Consider the following 20,225-nt stretch of genomic DNA (forward strand, 5'->3'; position numbering starts at 1 on the left):
AAATATTTTTCTTGAACCTAAACATGCTGGAATTAACTTCAGCTCATACCAAATGCTGGGGCTCTGAAGTGTCTCTCTAAATCAAAGGATATATTCATCTACCCACTCTGGTGGAAGGCAGGAAGTCTATCAATACAGTCCTTCAATAGACAGATGGATAGATAGAGTTCTAAGATGTAAATTTCCTAGTAGAATACACCTAACTAGTAACCAAGTGAAAGACAACATTCCGTAAGGACACCAGAAAAAAGATAAGAACATAAACCTAAATATGGGCAGGGTAAGCTCATTCCACTTACATTTGCAATTAAGGATCCTAATTTCTCATTCCCGTCCTTCTTATATGCTTCCATTCCAGAACTACAAGTGGTCAGTTTCCATGGAAAGGAATAGAGGGCCTGGGACCATAAGCGTACCTTACATATCCAAAGCTAGTTTTCATATGGTATCTTAACTACAGTGGAAATTTGTAAAAGTATTTTTCTACAAAGGGAGAAAGTGCCTGGCTAGTCCAGTGGAGTGGAATCTAAATGTTCAAATTAAGGGATGATGCTGTGACCACCACCTTAAGCCACATATGCAGCCATATATACCTCCGGATAAAATAAATCATCACTGCAAGGACTCTTTAACAGTGAGGTACTCTTTAGCACACCATTTCTAGCCATGACCCTGAATTGGGACTTTATACAGCAAATGTAAGGGCCTCACTTAACAACAACAATCAAGGTAGATGAAGATAAGGAAACTTGTTGCCTAAGGAAGATGTGCAATAGATCTGGCCTTTTGGTCTAGGTTGTGAAGTGTAACGACTGTCCATGAATAGACCAGGTCAGATGGCTCCGCATCAATCTTCTTTCAGAGGTCACATAACTTAATTCTGATGAGGGCAGGTGTATCTCAGTTCCACAGTTCTATGCAAACAGGTGGGACCTCCTTTCCACAGGGTTCTCTGCCTGCCCCTTGGCCATATGTATTGTCCTGCTCAGGGCTGCAGTACGCACTCCCAATGGAAAAGAGGACAGGAGAAGAGGTCATCTAGAGACTGCCTGCCTTTTGCCAGCCAAACTGCATTGATTTGTTGTGTTTCAAGGGCTTACACTTCTGTGATGCACCGTGCAAGCAAATGCAAAACTTCCTCTTACCCTGTAACACAGGTGTGGCAGATGGCAACAGCACACCATACTATGAAGCAATCCACAAGATAAACGAGTAAACTGTTGAGAAACACACGCGGCACCACAGGACTGGGCCAAAGTCCATTTGTTGAACAACAGCTCATGCAGCACTGGGCTGACGACACTGGCGCTCTGGAAAAGTTTTCCCTTTGCCGAGTTTGTAATCATTCACTAAACCCCAAATCTCTAGTCTTGTTGTGATATATATTGTGCCTTCTTCCATCATCATCAATGCCTACGTCCCCGTCACAATGGACATACACTAAGGTGACAAAAAAGAAAAAAAAGATACAAAAGACCTGGACAGACTCTTTGCAACAATATAATCATCTGACAAACTGATGATCATGAAGGATTTCAATGCATATGTTTGGCAGTGATGCCAAAACATGGAGGAAAGGCATCAGACTCACAGGACTGGAAAGCTGAACAGCACTCACTTACTCCTGCTCTGCAAGGGTGCCAGCCAGCAGCTCTCAATCACTAACACCATCTTCGGCCTAGCAAATAAGAGAAAGATATTATGGATGCACTCACAATCTGAACAGTGGCATCTCACTGATAACCAACATTGCCTGTGAGTGGACTTGTGGCTATGTGCAAATGACCATGACTGGAAACACTCAAAATTCCCGGGAACAAGAGTCGAGAGCTCCCACAGCAAACATCTAATAAACATCAAAATTGGAGAAACTCGCAGGGGGTTCTCTACAACAATGATCCTAATGACATTCTCTGCGAAAGAGTTCCCAATTAAAAGTGAAATGAATCTCCCAGGATGCTATCAGGCAGCCATCGACTTTATAGGCATTTAAAAAAAAAATCACCATAACAAATTCAAGGAGTACAGTGAAGACATCCAAAAGCTCTTTGTAAGAAATTAAAATTGTACGCTGTCAGCACCAATCCTGTGACCCTCTGCTCATGGAGCACCAAGGAGCAAGGGGCAGACCAATAGATTCCTGCATCCCAAGGTCAGAATCAGACAGAAGGTACCTTGAGAGCCTGCCAAGAGCCAACCAGCATCCCCAGAAGGCCCATCAAGGTTAAAGGAGAAGGAAATGAAAACATCTCTCCCTACCCACCTCTTGACCCAAAATGTGTATGTATTTCATAAACTTTAATTTACTAAGATAAAAAGAATTTTGTGTCATTTTTCAAATAGTAATACGAACTGAACAGGCTCTATACATGAAAGACGTATCAATCCCCCACAATATACAACTAGATTCTACTTTGTGGTCTTCCTTAATGTAGATTAAAAATAGAAGTTATAGAATGATATAGTACAGCTGCAAAACCAAAGGATCCTACTCTAAATAGTCTACGTTATGTTTTATAAATGGAATAAATATACTCCGTAAGCTAAAGACTAATAACAGCTAGTGTAAAGAACAGTGAAATTTTATTAAAATCTGATTTAGAGTTCTAGTATGAAATAAAAAACCAGTGCCTTTGTTTACATAATACTGTTTCTGTACAGGTCCTCCTGGTAAGAGGTGACAGTTAAGCATTTTTTTCTTAGATGACACAAATGACCTAACAACTGAAACAAAATAGTTAACTGTAAACATGTAAATATAAATATATTACAAAAATGACCTTTAAACATCTGAGTATCCAGATCTGTTAAATCAAAGGCCTCTAACTATTTCAAAAGATGTATTTCCAATTTATACCAAACTTTACAGCTTAAGACTTACATATGAAAAAGAGGAACCCTGACTTATTAAAATTACAAAGAAAAAAATTCAACAGGAAAAATAAAAACCCAGAAGATTTTCAAGAGAGACTAGCTGGAATCAAGAAATAATATACAGGCAATCACAATTCCAAACATAAATGGTGAAGTCAGAAATTGGTACATGAAATCAAAAGGCCTTAAAAGCGAAGACCTATTACATGTGTCATGGTGTTCCAATTGAGGCCACAGGAAAAACAGACAGAGAGAAAATGCAGTCCTCCTTAACCCAGCTACCTAAGTAAACAAAAGATAAAAATAGAGGGCTGTAAAGAGCTCATATCTTAAATATTGTGGCTCAGTTTGTGAAACCAAAAATATAGCAAAACAATTTTTTGAATGGGAGTTTATGCTCTTAGAACTTAGCTAACATTAGTTTAGAGATAACAATGTTTGCAAGGCAATCGATTAAGCTCAATTCTTGACACTTTCTTTAAAACAAAAGGAAAACATCTGCCAACTGGCACAGGAGTTCATTATTATTTTATTTGGTACAATCTGATTCTACTACTGTAAGCACTACTCTCAAAAAATGTCATTATTTGAAATGACATCTGCAAACACCTAAGTAATATCAGTGAAGAATTCAACAATTATTTCTAATTCTATGGTTAGCTTTTCCTGAGAACTTACTTCAAGTTAGAAACTGTTCTAAGTGCCTTACACTTAAACTTATTTCACCTCTATTAGTAAACAGGGATTACTATAATCCCCAATTTATAAATAAGGAAACTGAGGCACAAGGAGTTAAATATAGTCAACAAACGGTAGAGCTGGAACTTGAGCTAGGAAGTTGATTCCAAGCTGGAGCTCTTCACTGCCTACCAGGCTGCTTCCCTCAGAAGTAAGGAGGGAAGAGAGATTTCGATATGAAGAAACACACAGGCTAGCGGGCTCTACCAATAACTACTGAGCAAATTTGCCTGGCTCTGCAACAACTAAAGAGGAATCTTAAGGATAAAACTAAGATTTTCAGTGTAATAGATGTGGGCTTAGATGACTCCATGATATTCTTATTCTTACTATGACCCAGGTCTACCTTCTGTTTTCTTTGTAATTGACAATGAAGTATGAGGGAAAGTGTGAGGGGAGTGCGTGAGTGTGCACGTGGACACACGTTTGGGCGGTGGCATTGTGTGGAGAAGGAAATTGGATGAATACATCAACTAACAAATGAAAGGCTGACGCAAATCAGAAGAGGAAGTGAATCCAAATGATTGCAGGAGATTTAGGTTAAGCTTCAAGAGAAAATTTCTCTGATAACAGGGGTTGTTGAACACAAGACCTAGCAAAATTTTCCTTGGTGAATTCTATGAGTAATATCCATAATCATTTCTGGTTTGGCCATTGTGGTACTGAGAGGAGGACAGTGTACCAGCTTGAACCTGTGTGGTTGCTTACAGTTTCCTGAAACATGGCCTCAGAAACACTGGAGAAGAGCAGTCGGCACGTTCTGCTGGGAAAGAGAGTACATGGAGGGGCTGACAGACTTGCTCTCTAACCTGCCACAAGATTACCTCTCAGTAAAAGCCATTCCCACTGGAGCATTCTGCCTCTACAAGACTCTTCATGCAACTTCTTTAAGGTTTTATTTCAAGAAGTGAAAAGGTGACCTCTCCAGTGCCCTCCTCCCATCTTCCCTTTCACTCGTTCCCCTTTTCCTGAAAGGCCTCCCTTTCTCTTCCTCTCTAGCAGCTTCTCCTAACTTTGCTTCCTTCTTGATCCTGTCTGGTTCACCTCAATCACTCCACCAGGGCTCCTCTCAAACTTCTCACTCTAAATCTGTCCCTTCCTGCATCAAGGCAGGACTGTAATGCTGGAAACACATCCTGCTCTGTGGAGAACAACAGCACTGCAAATCCACGGTCTCTGCTCTCACCTGACCCTCAATGCTGCTGATCAGCGCCCCACTCAACCCCACACACACCCTCCTCCAAATGCCACGCGCCAGCCTCTGCACAACCTTTGAACCAGCAAGCTTGTCTCCATCACAGAGAAGGTAAAATATCCAATGGACTGACACTTATAACTAGTCTCAGATCAGTGAAAAATTATATAGTATTTTAGTCTATTCTCTTCACCTAATCTTGTTCTCACTAGGTCCTTTTTTAAAAAGGAAGCAAGGAAAAGTGGCTGCTTTATTTAAAAGAATCCATACAACAATACTTGTTTATATAATGAAATTTACATTGAGGGCAAAAAACCCTATGCATAAAAATACTGAGGCAAAATTCCAACTGTAGAAGAGAAATGATCATGTTGGCCCTTGTGTATCCCACCGTCTTTTTCTAGCAAGATTCTACAGGGGGAGGAAAGCTTTGTGGAGGGAAAGGCAATGTGGCTCTGTGAAGGACACTGGCCTGGACGTCAAGGGCAGATGCGGGCCCTGCTGCTGCCCCTCCTCACTGGCTCTCAATCTCATCACCCTACATTGATAGGCCTGGACCAGATGACTTCTGAGGATCCTTTTCAACTATAAGTAAGTTCAAGTCAAAGATAAATTAAGAGAAAAATAACACAACTTTATAGCCAAGTACTATTTTAAATTGGCTACAAGTTTCAAAGGGAAAGAAAGAAATGATCGGCTGATCATTTCTTGGGGCTGCAATTTTGGTAGAGAGCTGTTAAAGGGGCTATTTTATCATTTTCTGGTGTTGTACTGTAGTTTCTTTCCAGGCATATTAACGCAGAATTCAGAATAATTAATATATACCACCATTGTTAGTTGCAATATAATATTCAGGATATTAAAATTATATCATAAAGCTCAATTTTCATTAAAGTGTGATTTTTATTTTTTTATTTTTTTTTATTTTTTTATTTTTTTGAGACGGAGTCTCGCTCTGTCGCCCAGGCTGGAGTGCAGTGGCCTGATCTCAGCTCACTGCAAGCTCCGCCTCCCGGGTTCACGCCATTCTCCTGCCTCAGCCTCCCGAGTAGCTGAGACTACAGGCGCCCGCCACCTCGCCCGGCTAGTTTTTTTTGTAGTTTTAGTAGAGACGGGGTTTCACTGTGTTCACCAGGATGGTCTCGATCTCCTGACCTCGTGATCCACCCGTCTCGGCCTCCCAAAGTGCTGGGATTACAGGCTTGAGCCACCGCGCCCAGCTAAAGTGTGATTTTTAAAAGGTTCACTGCTGGTTGAGTTTTTACCTTCAGGAGTTCACTTTTCTAATAGGAAAAAAAAAGATTTGAGGGGGAAAGAAATGAGGTTTGAGTTCTTCTTCCAACCAAGATAGGCTAACAGGCAAGATTTCCCTTTCCACTTAAAAACAACCAGCAAACTGGACAAAAAGATGAAACGATGGCTTTAGACGATGAAAAACAGGCAACACAAGACTGTGATCCCCAAGAAAAAGAAAATAAATAAGGTAAGCCCTAGGTTGATACCAGCTTACTCTGTGGAGGTGGTTTCTAGGCCATAGCAAGGGAGGGGGAACCCAAAACTGAGCCCAGCAATCTTGCTGAGTTGGACAAGACACAGCTTGGAGTTCGAGGTGGCAAAGATAACTATAATTTATGCAGCCAAATACTAGTGAGGTGGGAACTACACAAAGAGATGTGAAGGTCTCCAGAGTGGTCTCCTTGAGTCTTTGGCCATATAAACCTGTGAGAGGAAACAACCTGAGTCTGAAAAGAAACATTGCAAATGAGTGAGCCAAAGTCCCCAGGGTTTTTTCAGGACTGGGGACAGTTTGTAGTCCCACCAGTCAGCATGGAAAGATCTCATAGTACACAAGGCATTGGGGAGAATCCTCAAAAAAAAATATTGCCTTAGTAGTGGGGCCAAATCATCCCTATCAAGACTGCTTTGGACCAGCCCTTCCAAAGGGTCAAGCTGATTCCAAGTAATTTATGCACTTAAAAAACAAACTCAACACTATCTAAAGGAATACAACAAAACCCACAGCAACCAAATACATAAAATTCACAATACCCAGCTCCAATTAAAAAAAAAAAAAAATACAAGCAATGCAAAGAAGCTGGGCAAGTGACTCACATAACCAAGAGAAAAATAAACCAACAGAAAGACACACAGAAATGACAGATGATGGAACTAGAAGATAAGGTTATAAAAATACCTACTATAACAAGTTCTAGAAGTTCAAGGAAGCAGAAGAAAATATTATCATGATGGGGAGATAAACTGGAGACATAAACAAGACCCAAATGGAACTTTTGAAGATGAAAAATATAGTATCTGAAATGAAAAATATATTGGGTGAGATTAACAGATTAAACACTGCAAAAGAAAAGATTAATACTGGAAGACATAGTAATAAAAATTATTAAAAATGAGACAGGGAAAAAACTGAAAAAATAAAAAGGAACACAGCATCAGTAGCTAGTGGGACACATTCAAGCAACCAAACATAGTTATAACTGTAGTCCCAGAAGAGCAGAGAGAGAACAGAAAAAATATTTGGAGAAATAACAGCAGAAAAAGTTCCCAACTTCATAAAAACTATAAATCCACAGATCCAAAAAGCTCAACAATCCCTAACCAAAATAAACATAAAGAAAATTATTCCAGGGAGTATTATAATAAACTTGCTAAAAAGCAATGGAAAGAGAATAAAAAGTCAGAAAACAAAAGACATGTTTAGAGGAATAAAGATAAGAATGGCACCAGATTTATAATTACACATGATGAAAGATAATGCAGAGACATTACTGCAGTACTGAAAGAATAAAGTGTCAATCTAGAATTTTTTACCCAGAGAAGTCTCTTTCTAAGTTGAAGGCAAAATAAAAGCTTACAGAATTCATCACCAGCAGATCTATCCTATGAGAAATGTTAAAGAAAGTTTTTTAGGCAGAAGGAAAATGATACCAGATAGAAATCTGGATCTACACAAAAGAAATGAAGAGCATAGAAATGATATATTTGGTATATCTGAGTAACAATAAAAGACATTTTTGCCAATTTAAAGCAAAAGTTATAGCAGCATATTGTGAGATTTACAGCCTAAATAAAATATATGACAAAAACAGCATGAGGTATGAGAGGGCAAAATGAAAGTATACTGTTGTAAAAGATTCTTGCATTATACATGAAGTGGCATATTATATGAAGGTAGGCTGTGAAATTTAAAGATGTATACTGGAACGCCCAGAGCAACTACTAGGACAAAAAAGTTAATAAGGCAATAGTGAAAATAAAATGGAATGATTTAAAAAATTAATCTAAAAAGAAGGCATGAAAAGAGGAAAAAATGAACAAAAAATAGGTGGGATACATAGAGAAAAAATAGCAAGATAGGAGATATAAATTTTGACCATACCAATAATTACATTAAATGTAACAGTTTCAGCATCCCAGTTAAAACACATATTGTCAGACCCAACCATATGCTATCTATAAGAAACCCACTTTAAACGTAAAGAAACAAACAGGTTAAAAGTAAAAGATTTAAAAAAGATATAGCATGCAGACTTTAATCAAAAGAAAGTTGGAGTGAACACATTTGTATTGGACAAAGTAGACTTCAGTATAAGGAATATTACTAGAGATAAAGAGAGACGTTTCATAATGGTAAAAAGTCTCAATTCATCAAGAGGATATAACAATACTAAGTATGTCTAAACCTAATATCAGCGCTTCAAAACATGCAGCAAAAAAGTGATAGTGGTGACAGAAGAAATACAGGTGGAGAGTTCAACATTCCTCTCTCAGTAGTTGATAGAACAAGTAGACAGAAATCAGGAAGAATACAGAAGACCTGAACAACACTATCAACCAACTTGACCTAATTGACATTTATAGAACACTCCACTGACAACAGTAGAACATTTCATTCTTCTAAAGTACGCATAAAACATTCACTGCAGCAGACCATATTCTGGACCATAAATCAAATAGATTAAAATTATACAGGGTATGTTCTCTGACCACAACAGAATTAAACTGAATATCAACAATACAAAGAATATCTGGAAAATCCTAAATACCTGGAAAATAACATACTTCTAAATAATCAATGGGCCAAAAAAGAATTAACAAGGGGAACTAGAAAATATTTTTAACTGAATGAAAATGAAAATACAACATCTCAAAATTGGTGAAAATACAGCTCAACAAAACAAAGCAAAAAAGAACAGGATCCATTAAAAAATTTATCTTAGAGCATATTTTAGCTAAACTGAATCTATCTGGTAATTAGGCAATGATTAAATATGGTTGTTTTTATTTATTGTTATGTGAAAGGGCTTAATCCACCAATATTAATTGAGACTCTCCTTTAAAACAAAGGACGTACAAAGAAAGAAAGTACAGAGTCCCTCAATCTACCAGGAAAAATTAAGTTCTGTACTCAAACTTCAAAGTCAAGCAGAGGAGACACCAGGAGTATGTAACTGAAACCAGCACCACCCTGACAGGATGATCCCTGACAGGCTGACGGGCAGGCTATGTGGAAGCAGAAGCACGTGGCTCAGACCCAGGGCCTGGATGGATACAACTATGCTAGTGCAAATGGGGTGCTAGGCAAGGGCCCAGCATGACCAAAGGCAGAATGCAGAGATGCCAGGAAGCAGGGCCAGTGAGCAACCGTTAATGCAATTTCATCACAATGCAGGCATTGCATGGGGAAGCTTGGGACTTAGTTGTGAGGGTCTGGAGTAACCCACACACTAGACCTGGAGACAGAAGGCCTCGGTTTGAGTCATGGATCTACTATGAACAACGTGGCCATTTCTCCCCTTTGCTGAAGCGCACTTTCTTACTCTGTGGACTGAAACCACCCCTGGCTGTCCCTTAGAGCTGCCGTGGGAACAACTGTGTCATACACACAGGGAAGTGTTGGGTCGATATAAAGACAGTGGGGAGGTACTAGAGGCTGTGGGGAGCAGGAAGGTGGCTGAGTGACCCAGGGGCTGAAGGAAGAGGAATGACACCCTAGTGATGTGAGCGCTGGGTAAGAAGTGAAAGAATGTGGACATGAGGCTACCAGAAGAGTGTTGGTAAGGAGAAGCACGGCCTCCACCGGTGAGGCTGCAGTGGAGGCACCAAGAAAAAGGTGGCCAAAGGAGCACTCATGAGATGGGCCAGGGTGACTGCCCCAGAATGGGACGGAAGTCAGGGAGGAGTAAAGCAGAACCTGGATCTAAAGCACATTGAATATCTGGGAGAACTGTGACCCCCCAATCAAGGAAGTTAGAAAATAGAGGTGATTTGAGTAGAGAAGGTATGATGTTTCCAAATGAATTTCTGCCCATACTATAAGAAACAGCTGACTTCGGGAGGAAAAAAAAACCTCATGAAATAAACTATTTAATCCTAGAAACCAGTTAACTATTTTAAAAGCATTTAGCAAAAAAAGCATATGACAAATAACTTCCCTTTTCTTTTTTTAACCTCGAACTCCTGTTCTTTAGCAATCCTCTCACCTCAGCCTCCTGAGTAGCCAGAACTACAGGCATCATATCTGGCTAATTTTTAAATTTATTTTTTATAGAGACAGGGTCTCAGTATGTTACCCAGTCTGGTCTCAAACTTCTGGCTTTAAGTGATCTTCCTGCCTCAGCTTCCTAAAGTGCTGGGGTTACAGGTATGAGCCACTATGTCTGGCCTGGCATGTAACTTTTATATACTATTATATAAATGCCATTTTATCATACACTGTATCTGAATTTTACCTCATCATTTTTAACATCAATACATTGCTATGCATGGTGTGATTTTACTAGAAGGTTGTAATAATGGGAAAACGCATGAATGAAGGCACCACAGAGAACGTTATTGCAAGATGTATCAAAATTCACTATCTCCTTTGGTGCTGAACTGGCAGAGCCAAAGAGAGTAAAAAGTGAAAAAAATCAATATGGTGGCAAGGAAAAAAGAATCATTTGTCACTGAGTTCTCTGCCTTAAAAAAAAAAAAAAATCATTAAAAAAATGCAATCAAACAAGAAAGCCTAGTCACCTGAATCCACTAAACAAACAGACTTAACAGAAAACATCATTTCAGAATAAACTATAATTGTATGGGATATAGATTTTGTTTGAATTGAGTATGATGCCAGCTGGTGCTTCAAAATTCACTATGTGTGGTGACTAGGCTGAAAAGTAAGACTTTTATTTCACTCCAAGGGAACCACTTTCACATACTTCGACTTGACTCACTACGTGAGAAACAGGGTAATTGCTTTTCAAAACGATGATTAGAAAAATACATTTGAGTAATGTTCACTGAAAGTAGCTTAGGTCTAAAATTCACATGATTTCTAAATACAATAATAGCACCCAGGGTGAATCTGAATTAGATATGATTAGCTTATTCTAGTAAAGTCAACAGGAGAAGGTTTGTTGTTCTGTGAGAAGGAAAGCTTTTCCAAGCTTATCTAAGAGACATTTAAGACAGTGTGTGTTGCATGCCCATGTTACTTCTAAACCAATTGCAAGAGCCAGTAAACGTCTGCCACTAGAGCTTTTTGCTGACTTACAAAATGTTTGCCCAGAATCAAACTTCGTTTTCAAAAGCATACATGTAGAAAGAAATGCTAACTAGCATCCTGGGAGTAACTTATTCAAGATTTTTTGCTGTGGCATGTAAAAACGAACCTCAAAAGGCAATTTTAAAAGGGGAGGGAAAAGAGGGAAACATCTGGATAGGCTCCAGAGAACTCACCCGTGCAAAGTCAAACGCATATCTGTAAATAAGTTTAAAGTTTGTAGAATCATTTAAGAATGATCTTAAGTAATCCAAAGTATTTCTGAGTTTTTCTGTTGTATCACATCTAGAAAAACAAAATAAAAGCAAATTATGAACTGAGTTCATTTATTAATTTTTTTAATTGAGGCAGTAATATAAACCCAATACCAAAGGAAAGAACATACCCTGAAGTTGAAACTCATCCATAATCTATTCTCTCTACACTTAAAAAATTTTTAAATGTACAGAAAAGTTGAAAGAATAGTAAATAACCACTCATATACTATCCCCTTGATCCAGCAATTAACTTTTTTTCTATTTATGCACTCTTTCTCATATACGTATACATTTTCTATACCATTTAAAAGTTGCAAACACAATGAAACTTCATCCCTAAACACTTCAAAACCATCATCAGTCTTACTACTGTATCAATGTTAACTTTCTTAGCTGATATACAATCCACATGCAAATTTCCCAGTTATTCCCCAATTTATTTTATAGCTGTTTTCAACCAGGAACCAATCAAGGACCATGCACTGCTTTTAGCTGTCATATTTCCTTAGTCTCTAGAAGAGTGCCCTGCCTTTTTCTTTCTTGACAATGTCATTTTTGGAGACCAGACCACTTGCTTTTGCAGAATGTCCATCTGTCAAATAATTTCCCTATGATTATATTAGATCCAACACTTCCAACACTATATATGATCACAGGGAAATCATAATTTCCCTATGATTATATTAGATACAACAACATTATTCATCATGTCTGTCTATCCCTGTCCCATTACTGGATTCCTATTGTTACGGTGGTGTCTACCATTTTCCATTGAAAAGCAATTCTTCCTCTTTGAAATAGTAAGTATCTACAGGATGATCCCTTGAGACTATAAATGTCCAGTCCTAACAACCTTTCACTCAATGTGTATTGTACACTACACTTAAACTTCCTATTTTCCTCCTGTCTCAATATCCCCACAAATAAGCAATGAACATCCTATCCAGGAGACCAGGTCCACTAGTGATAAGTCTGCCCCCTGCCACAAGGTCCCCTTCTTGCCCTCCCCTGACTATGACTGAGTGACATCCACACCCACCAATCTGACATCCAGGGAAGGAACTTGCCCATGGGTCCTCACTCTCTCTAGGTTCCCCACCTGCTTAGCAGAGCCCACTCCCTGGGAGCTTCTCCCATATAGCTCCCTGTGTGGCATGCCATGCTTCCCTCTCTAGAACCTGAGAATAAAATAAATCCTTTAATCTCCTATGCCTCTCCCAGTGGAAGTTCTGTGGCCATGCTGGAATGATCTTTAAAGACCTCACAAGGAGGACATACTCGGGACAACACACAACGCTTATAGCATCCATTGGTGATACCTGCCTGAATCAGTAACATCTGAAGATCCAAGATGGTGATTTTCTAATCCTATCATTCCTTTTACATTTATTGGCTATAATTCTTCTATAAAGAAGAGCTCCACACATGACCTTCTTATTTTCTGGACTTAGGATTTTTTGCGTTTAATTCAGTGTGTTATAATCTGTTACTGTCATTATTCTTTTTGACCGTACAAACTTTCCCCATTTGGGCAGTAGCCCCCTAAAGCTGGTTCTAGTTTCCTTCTGACATGTCCCCGCCAAGTCTCCGAGCATTACCTTACTTTCTGGAACAAGATGTTCCAGCTCACCCTGTTCTTACCCTATTCCAGACTTGAAATCAGCCATTTCTCCAGGGAGCCTTGGTGGTGATAATCTGTTTTTACCAGTAAGTGATACAGTGTTTACTTTTCATAAGCAAGCAGACTTACTGGCTCTTTTTACAAACTGATTTTCTGTTTGCAATATCTAGCCCTTAAAAATGAGAATCAAGAGCCACCATTTTCACCAGCAATATTAAAGATTTTCAATGCTGAATATGTATTGTGTTTCTCTATTATAGATCTTTAACCTACTAAGTACAGATAATACATATACCAAGTATTATCAATATGTTTTATATACTGTATAAACTAAAATGGTTCATAATAGAGCACACTAATCTATTTTTAAAAACAAATCTGTTTTTAAAATCTGCTGCTTCTTTGTACCTAACTACAAATAAATCCTTATGATCTCTTTGTTGAGATGATAAACTATCTAAGAGCCTGCAATTAGGCTAAATGTTTAATTTCTATGAAACAGAACAATTTAGAAAGTCCTTTATTTCTTCCTAATGTGAAAAGTAAAAAAGATTAAAATTGGGTTATTTTAGAGTCGGAAAACACTTCTTCAAGAGAATGACACATAAGCTAAGAGTTGAGAGATAAGCAGGAACTAGATATTTTGGAGAGGTGGGAAAAGCTCTCTGTCTATTAGGAACAGCATATGCAAAGGCCTAGAAGCAGATGGGAGTATGGTTTAAGTCCAACAGACTAAAAGACAGCCACTGTGGCTGGAGGGTATAGACGAAGATGGAAAGAGGTATAAGATGATGCTGAGAGGAACACGCGGTCGGGCTCATAAAGGGCTTTTGTAGTCCAGAGTGAGGGTTTTTAAAATTACATCCTAGGAACAAAGGAGGGCACCTGCCACTATGAGAAAGACCATGATCAGGGCTGCATCTGGACAAGCTCACTCTTGACCTCCATGGAGAAGGACTGGGGGGAAGGAAAAGAGATATGGAGAGCCAGTTAGAGATCTAGCGCCAGAATCCCAATGAGGGGGTCACAGGGACTAGAAAGATACACAAGAAAGCAGTAAACAGGAGTTAAGTCTGGAAGGCAGGGCTGAATTTACACTGGGTGCTTCTACTATAGGGTTAGTGTTTTTAATGGTGTGCATATAATAATATAATATTAATAATAATGGTGGAGAGTCACAGAGGAGGGAAACTGGGTAACCCAAAACCATAAAGTCCAGGTCCCTGTTCTTCACTGGAAAGAGGGTCAAGGACCAAAGCCACAGATTTGGCTGGCAGTTTAGTTTAGTCCTGTCTAAGAAGAAGAAGAAGAAGAAGAAGAGGAGCAGTTGTTTGTTTTAACAGATTCAAGAGCAGGAAGCACTAATTTAGATAACTACCCCATAGTTAAAAGAAAATAAAGTTAGCTATAAATCTCCAGGCAGAGCTACTATGAGAAGAAATGTGAAGTTCTGCAGCATGCCTGGGAGCAAGTCCAACACCTTGGCAAAAAGATGTCCCTATGTTTGAAAGATGCTCAGAGATCCTGTCTGAAATGCAGGAAATGAACAGTTCTTGTGCTTTTCACATAAAATACACAAGTAATATTACTAACTCATATACCCATTAAAAACCTGGGGTTGGAGCTAATATTGCCAATACAGAGTTTAATCTGCTTTAAAGGGGGTCTTGAACACACAAAGCCCCTGGACTGGCCCCCAATAGTGAAACAAGCCACTGAGTCACCCTGTCCAGAACCACAGGCTGCCATCTAGTGGCCAGTAAATATGCACATCTTCAGACTCGGTTCTAACAGAGCCTGGCTTGGGACATGTAAGGCACCAACGTGACTTTAGAAAGCAGCCACATCTTTAACTCAAGTCTTCCAACATGTTTCTATGTACCATGTATAAAAAAACTTGTAGAAGTCACAGTGACAGTGCCACGCTTCTAAGGAACACCATTTCCCAACACAAAAAATGCACACAATGTTTTCTTTTTGAGTTTGCTGCTGTAACAGATTTGTAAGGACAGAAATCAACACAGTAATCTTCAAAGTTTATAAAATCAGAGGTAGCTTTCCCCTATTACCCAGGAAAAGGCCTCTGCCCCTTCACTTAGTCATCCCAAAGGTATTTTTCCAGGCCATCATCAGTTTATTGTAGTTACAATTCTCACTTTTTCTTTTAAGTTTAAGCACCACAATTAGCTTAATTCATCAGACCAAAACAGGAGCTGTGTCTTCTCTGGCAGAGGAATGATCTCGGGAGTGCAAGGATAGATGTTCCCTACCAGCTGCCAGCCTAAGACCAAACTCTCACACCATTCACCTCCTGTTCCAGGTTCACAGGCCCTAGGGAAGCCAAGCACACAATTCCTCTGGAGAGCATCAAGGAGATTAATTTTTGAGAGCCCAGGCATAAGCCACAGCTGTACTTCAACACCCTAGTTTAATGATGCTACCAGAGACACCCAGGAAATGACAGAAATGATTGAAAACTCTGGTTTCACAGCCCATGGGCTTTCTGTTTCTACCACACTCCCACCATACAGTAATGTTTTTTTTTAATCTTTTTTGCAGCATTTTAACTAAATATAATGAATGGTCTGAACGTATGCATCCTCCTTAAATTTGTAGGTTGAAATCCTCACCCCCAAGACGATGGTATCAAAAAGTGGTGCCTTTGTGAGATTATTAGGTTCTGGGGGCAGAAACTTCATGAATGAGATTAGTTAAGAGACCCAAGGGAGCTTGTTTGCCCCTTCCAACATGGGAGGATCCAGTTAGAAAGCACCATCTCTGAACCAAAAAGCAGGCTCTCACCAGACACCAAATCTATGGCATCTTGGTCTTGAGCTTCTGGGCCTCCAGAGAAATAAAATTCTGTTGTTTATAAGCCACCCAGTCTAAAGCATTCTGTTATAGCTGCCTAAATGGCCTAAGACATGAATATATATAAATAAAGATTTTGTTCTATACTTGTTAATTCCAGTTTGAGATCAAAATATTTCATTAGATAGGTTTAATAAAATCAAAATGAGCAAAAATAGAAAAGAAATCCAAAACAGAAGACAAAGTAGTTTAAAAGATAGATTACTTTCTGCCTTTAGAGCATGTAAATGATTACTCTCTGGGTTTTCTTGAGTACTAGGTGCACATACCTCACAAATACAATGCTTATTTAGTTACTTTACTGGCATAAAGATAAGTGACTGTGTTACTTTTAGATCTTTTGCCTGAATATTGTTTATAAGCCCCTCCTCTTAATGGACTTTATCTTACTCATGGTTTTTGTTTCCCTAGGGTCTGGAATACTATACTTGGCATATCACTGCCATTCAAACATTTGCTGAACAAATGACTAATCTAGAAAGGCTGGAAAGTAGGGGTGGGAGGGTAGGCAGAGGTTCTTCAAACTTGAAGTTGGACTATTTTTGAACTACAAAGAAACTTAAAAGTTATTCTGAATAATTATCTCCACCTCATTGATGAGGACACCAACCTCAGAGTTTCACATCACAAAAAGCAAGCAGTTCCTCCATGTCTTTATAGTGGATCAGGCTTGTCACTAAACTCCAAATTGCGAGGATCAAGTGGCAATCACCCTGAGAACCCACCTGCCACCACCTGCATCATACAAAGTGGCAAGCAAGGTTCCCAACAAACAGCCTGAAGGAGTACCCTGCACTCAGAACACGGACACAGACCTCTTCCAGGAAATTGCTTCTCACTTCCCAGGAGACATGGCCCTCAAAACACATGGGCAAGGTCTGGTATCAGGTAATATTCTTTTGCAGAGGGACATTCTTTTGTAAAGAACTTAGTACTATACAAACTGGGTATCACACCTTCTTAAGACAAATAAAAATGGGCCTGAAAATGTTGATGGTGCCTCGTCTGAAGGCTGGAAATAAAATCCTGATACGCCCATGCATTCATCATCACAAGGACACTTTAAAATGGAGCCATCGGCTGCTCTACTCAGCAATGATGGCCAGGCACGGTGACTTACGCCTGTAATCCCAACAGTTTGGGAGGCTGAGGTGGGCAGATCACTTGAGGTCAGGAATTCGAGCCTAGCCAACATGGCGAAACCCCATCTCTACTAAAAATACAAAAGTCAGCCGGGTGTCGTGGTGCCCTCTTGTAATCCCAGCTACTCGGGAGGCTGGGGCACAAGAATCACTTGAACCCAGGAGGCAGAGGTTGCTGTGAGCCAAGAGCACGCCACTGCACTCCAGCCTGGGTGACAGAGGGACATTCCGTCTCAAAAGAAAAAAAAAAGAAAAGAAAAGAAAAGAAAAAGGAAGCAATGAAGAAAAGTGAGAAAAATAATGAAAGAGAGTGAAAAGGATTAAAATCATCAGGAGCTGTTCCCCCAAAAGGACAAACAAGTTTTAAAACATTTCAGAGAATTTAACTCTAAAATTCTAGAACACACTCTGATAGGAAAGTATATTTGTAAAAGGGTGAAAAGGGTGGTTTGGCTTTTACCTAAAACTCATTTGTCATCAGATAATATTGTTAGAAGGAAGAATATGATTTAAGAATGAGAAGCCTTAAGTGTTCTTCCCATCTCTGCCACATTCACACATCACCGATCACCTCTTTGCCTCAGTTTCCTCATTTGTAAAATGTTCAGGATAAAATCTGATCTGTCTTCTTCACAAAGTAGCTATGAGGCATTCAAATGTGAGAACAGTGAAAAGTCTTCATAAACTACTAAAGCACGATATGAAAGCATTCTTAACAATAACAAATTAACAGTGACATTAAAAGTGGACAAATTCCAAAATTATTTAAATAAAACCATTTCGACTCCAATTCTAATCCAGTAAAAATCAAGACCTATTATTCTTAAAGTGAAAAGAAAAAGATAAGTCATCCCAACTACTTTAGATTAAAATTACTATGTTAAGAATTAGCACTTCATCTTCAATGCTATTTGAAACATTTAGTCATCCACTTTAACTGCATCTTTCAAGGCCTAATATAGAATGACAATTTGTTTTCTTGAATGAAACTGAGCAAACACACAACACGCAGGCGCATGCACACACGCACATACTGTATGCACAAGGCAAATACATAAAACCACTGATTTTTCTTATCCTGGGTCAGGTTACACAAACCAAATCTTTATTAATTTTTTAAATCACTGGAGTAATGAAGTTTTAATTTTACCCAAAGCTAAAATCAGAATATATAAAGAGATATCAAATATTTTAACTTACAAGTTATATGTTACTCAACTTTTTCTCACTAACTATAAACCAGATGCCAGTAAGTCTTTGCCTTTTAATCTCTAAAACTGCACCGTCCAACTCAATAGCCACTGGGCACATGTGACTACTGAGCACTTGAAATGTTGCTAATACAAATGGAGATGGACCATAAAATACACCCCAGATTTTGAAGACTAACCATGAGAAAAAATAACATAAAATATCTCATTGACTTCTTAAAAACACTGATTATATGTTGGAATGAAAATATGCTGGATTGTTTGGGGTTAATAAAATAGATTAAAACTGATTTTACCTGTTTCTACTTTTACATGCGGCTATCAAAAAATCTTAAATTACATAGGTGGCTTTGTCATATGAGAAAATGTTGGTCTATTTCTCTTGGAGAGAGCTGCTCTACAAGAATACCAACACACTCTGTCTCTCCACATACACGTATAGACAGTTTATAAATTCGCCCAGAATAGTCCTCAAAATGGGTCTTAGTCTTTACATCCTTGGCCACTGAGGAAGCTTGGCCAGACCACCTGACTTCCTTCCACTCACTCAATCACCTGAAACCTGAAGTCCCAGGAAGAGGCAACCACCTGGGAAGGACAGGGACCCCATGAGTGCAGCCTAGGACTTACTGGAGAGAAGTCATTCCTTTCAACCACTCCTGCAGAGTAAAATAACCCATGTTTTGTGCATCCAATTTCCAAGCTAGGACAAGCATAACTACCTGTTAAAAAAATACACAATTAAAAAAATGTATTAGACAAATTAAAAAAGAATAAACAAACAGATCTGTCATTAATACATTAACGTTTTGCCAAATGCGTCTGTTTACAGTAGTTCAGTCACTGAAATATGAGCAGAGTTAACTTCAAAAATGAGTTCTAGTTTGGCAAATATCCAAAAAATTTGACAATATCGTCTGCTGACAAGAGTTTGGAGAAGCATGTATTCTCCTGATGTACAATAGTGGAGGTATAGGGTGATCACTCTCTCCAGAGGGCAGTATCAAATGTAAAACCAGTTATTGACAATTCCACCTATGGAAAGTTATCTTATAGGTCTACCTGTAAACAGACACAAAGATGAATAGTCAACAGTATTTACTGCAGTACAATTTGTAGCAGTTAAAGAATGAAAACAACCAAATGTCCATTAATAAGGGACTGGTTAAATACTTCTTTGCTGAATACATTCCATATAAAGGAATATTATGACACCACTAAGATGAACGAAGTAGAACTAGCTGGACAAATACGGAATAATCTCCAAGATGTATTAAGTGAAACAGCAAGGTGTAGAACAGTGGATTAAAACATAACAAGGTGGACAGGAGGAGACACGCAGTGGAGTTGTAGCACATATACTTTAATGTTTGTGAATTCACTATATACACTGATTGGAAATTATTTTAAAGTAGTCCCACATTCCACTTAAGACAGCACTATGCCTGGAATGGGCCCAGGGTCTGTGGCATGGTCCCATCACTTGTAAAGGAGGGTCAGGCCCCCAGGTGCCACCTGTGCTTTTGTGACTCTTCTGAAACCATGTAGGTTTCAGAAACGGTGACAACTCTGGTTTATGCCACTGCTTGCTACTGTTTCACTTAGCTATTTTAGAGAAAAGATAGCACAGAGAACTGATGGTGAGTTTTAATAAATACCTGAAGGTGTAAAGACAAAATGACATTTCAAAGGTGCACCCAGTTTTAAGCTATCTGGAATGCTACATAGGGACAGGGCTGAGGCCATGTGTG

General features: G+C 38.9%; 1 protein-coding gene across 7 annotated transcripts in view; it reads right to left on the reverse strand.

The window, feature by feature from the left end:
- DCUN1D4 (defective in cullin neddylation 1 domain containing 4) overlaps positions 1-20,225 on the reverse strand; it is a 73,429-nt gene that overhangs the window by 6,205 nt on the left and 46,999 nt on the right. For all 7 annotated transcript variants that reach the window (XM_028848593.2, XM_028848592.2, XM_028848590.2 and 4 more), the window contains 2 exons: positions 19,105-19,196; positions 11,549-11,657 (listed from right to left, as the gene is read on the reverse strand). In XM_028848593.2, coding sequence (XP_028704426.1) covers positions 11,549-11,657; positions 19,105-19,196 — 201 coding nt within the window. The remainder of the gene's footprint in view (positions 1-11,548; positions 11,658-19,104; positions 19,197-20,225) is intronic.

Source organism: Macaca mulatta, chromosome 5 (genome assembly GCF_049350105.2).
Source record: "Macaca mulatta isolate MMU2019108-1 chromosome 5, T2T-MMU8v2.0, whole genome shotgun sequence".
NCBI classification, from domain to species: domain Eukaryota; kingdom Metazoa; phylum Chordata; class Mammalia; order Primates; family Cercopithecidae; genus Macaca; species Macaca mulatta.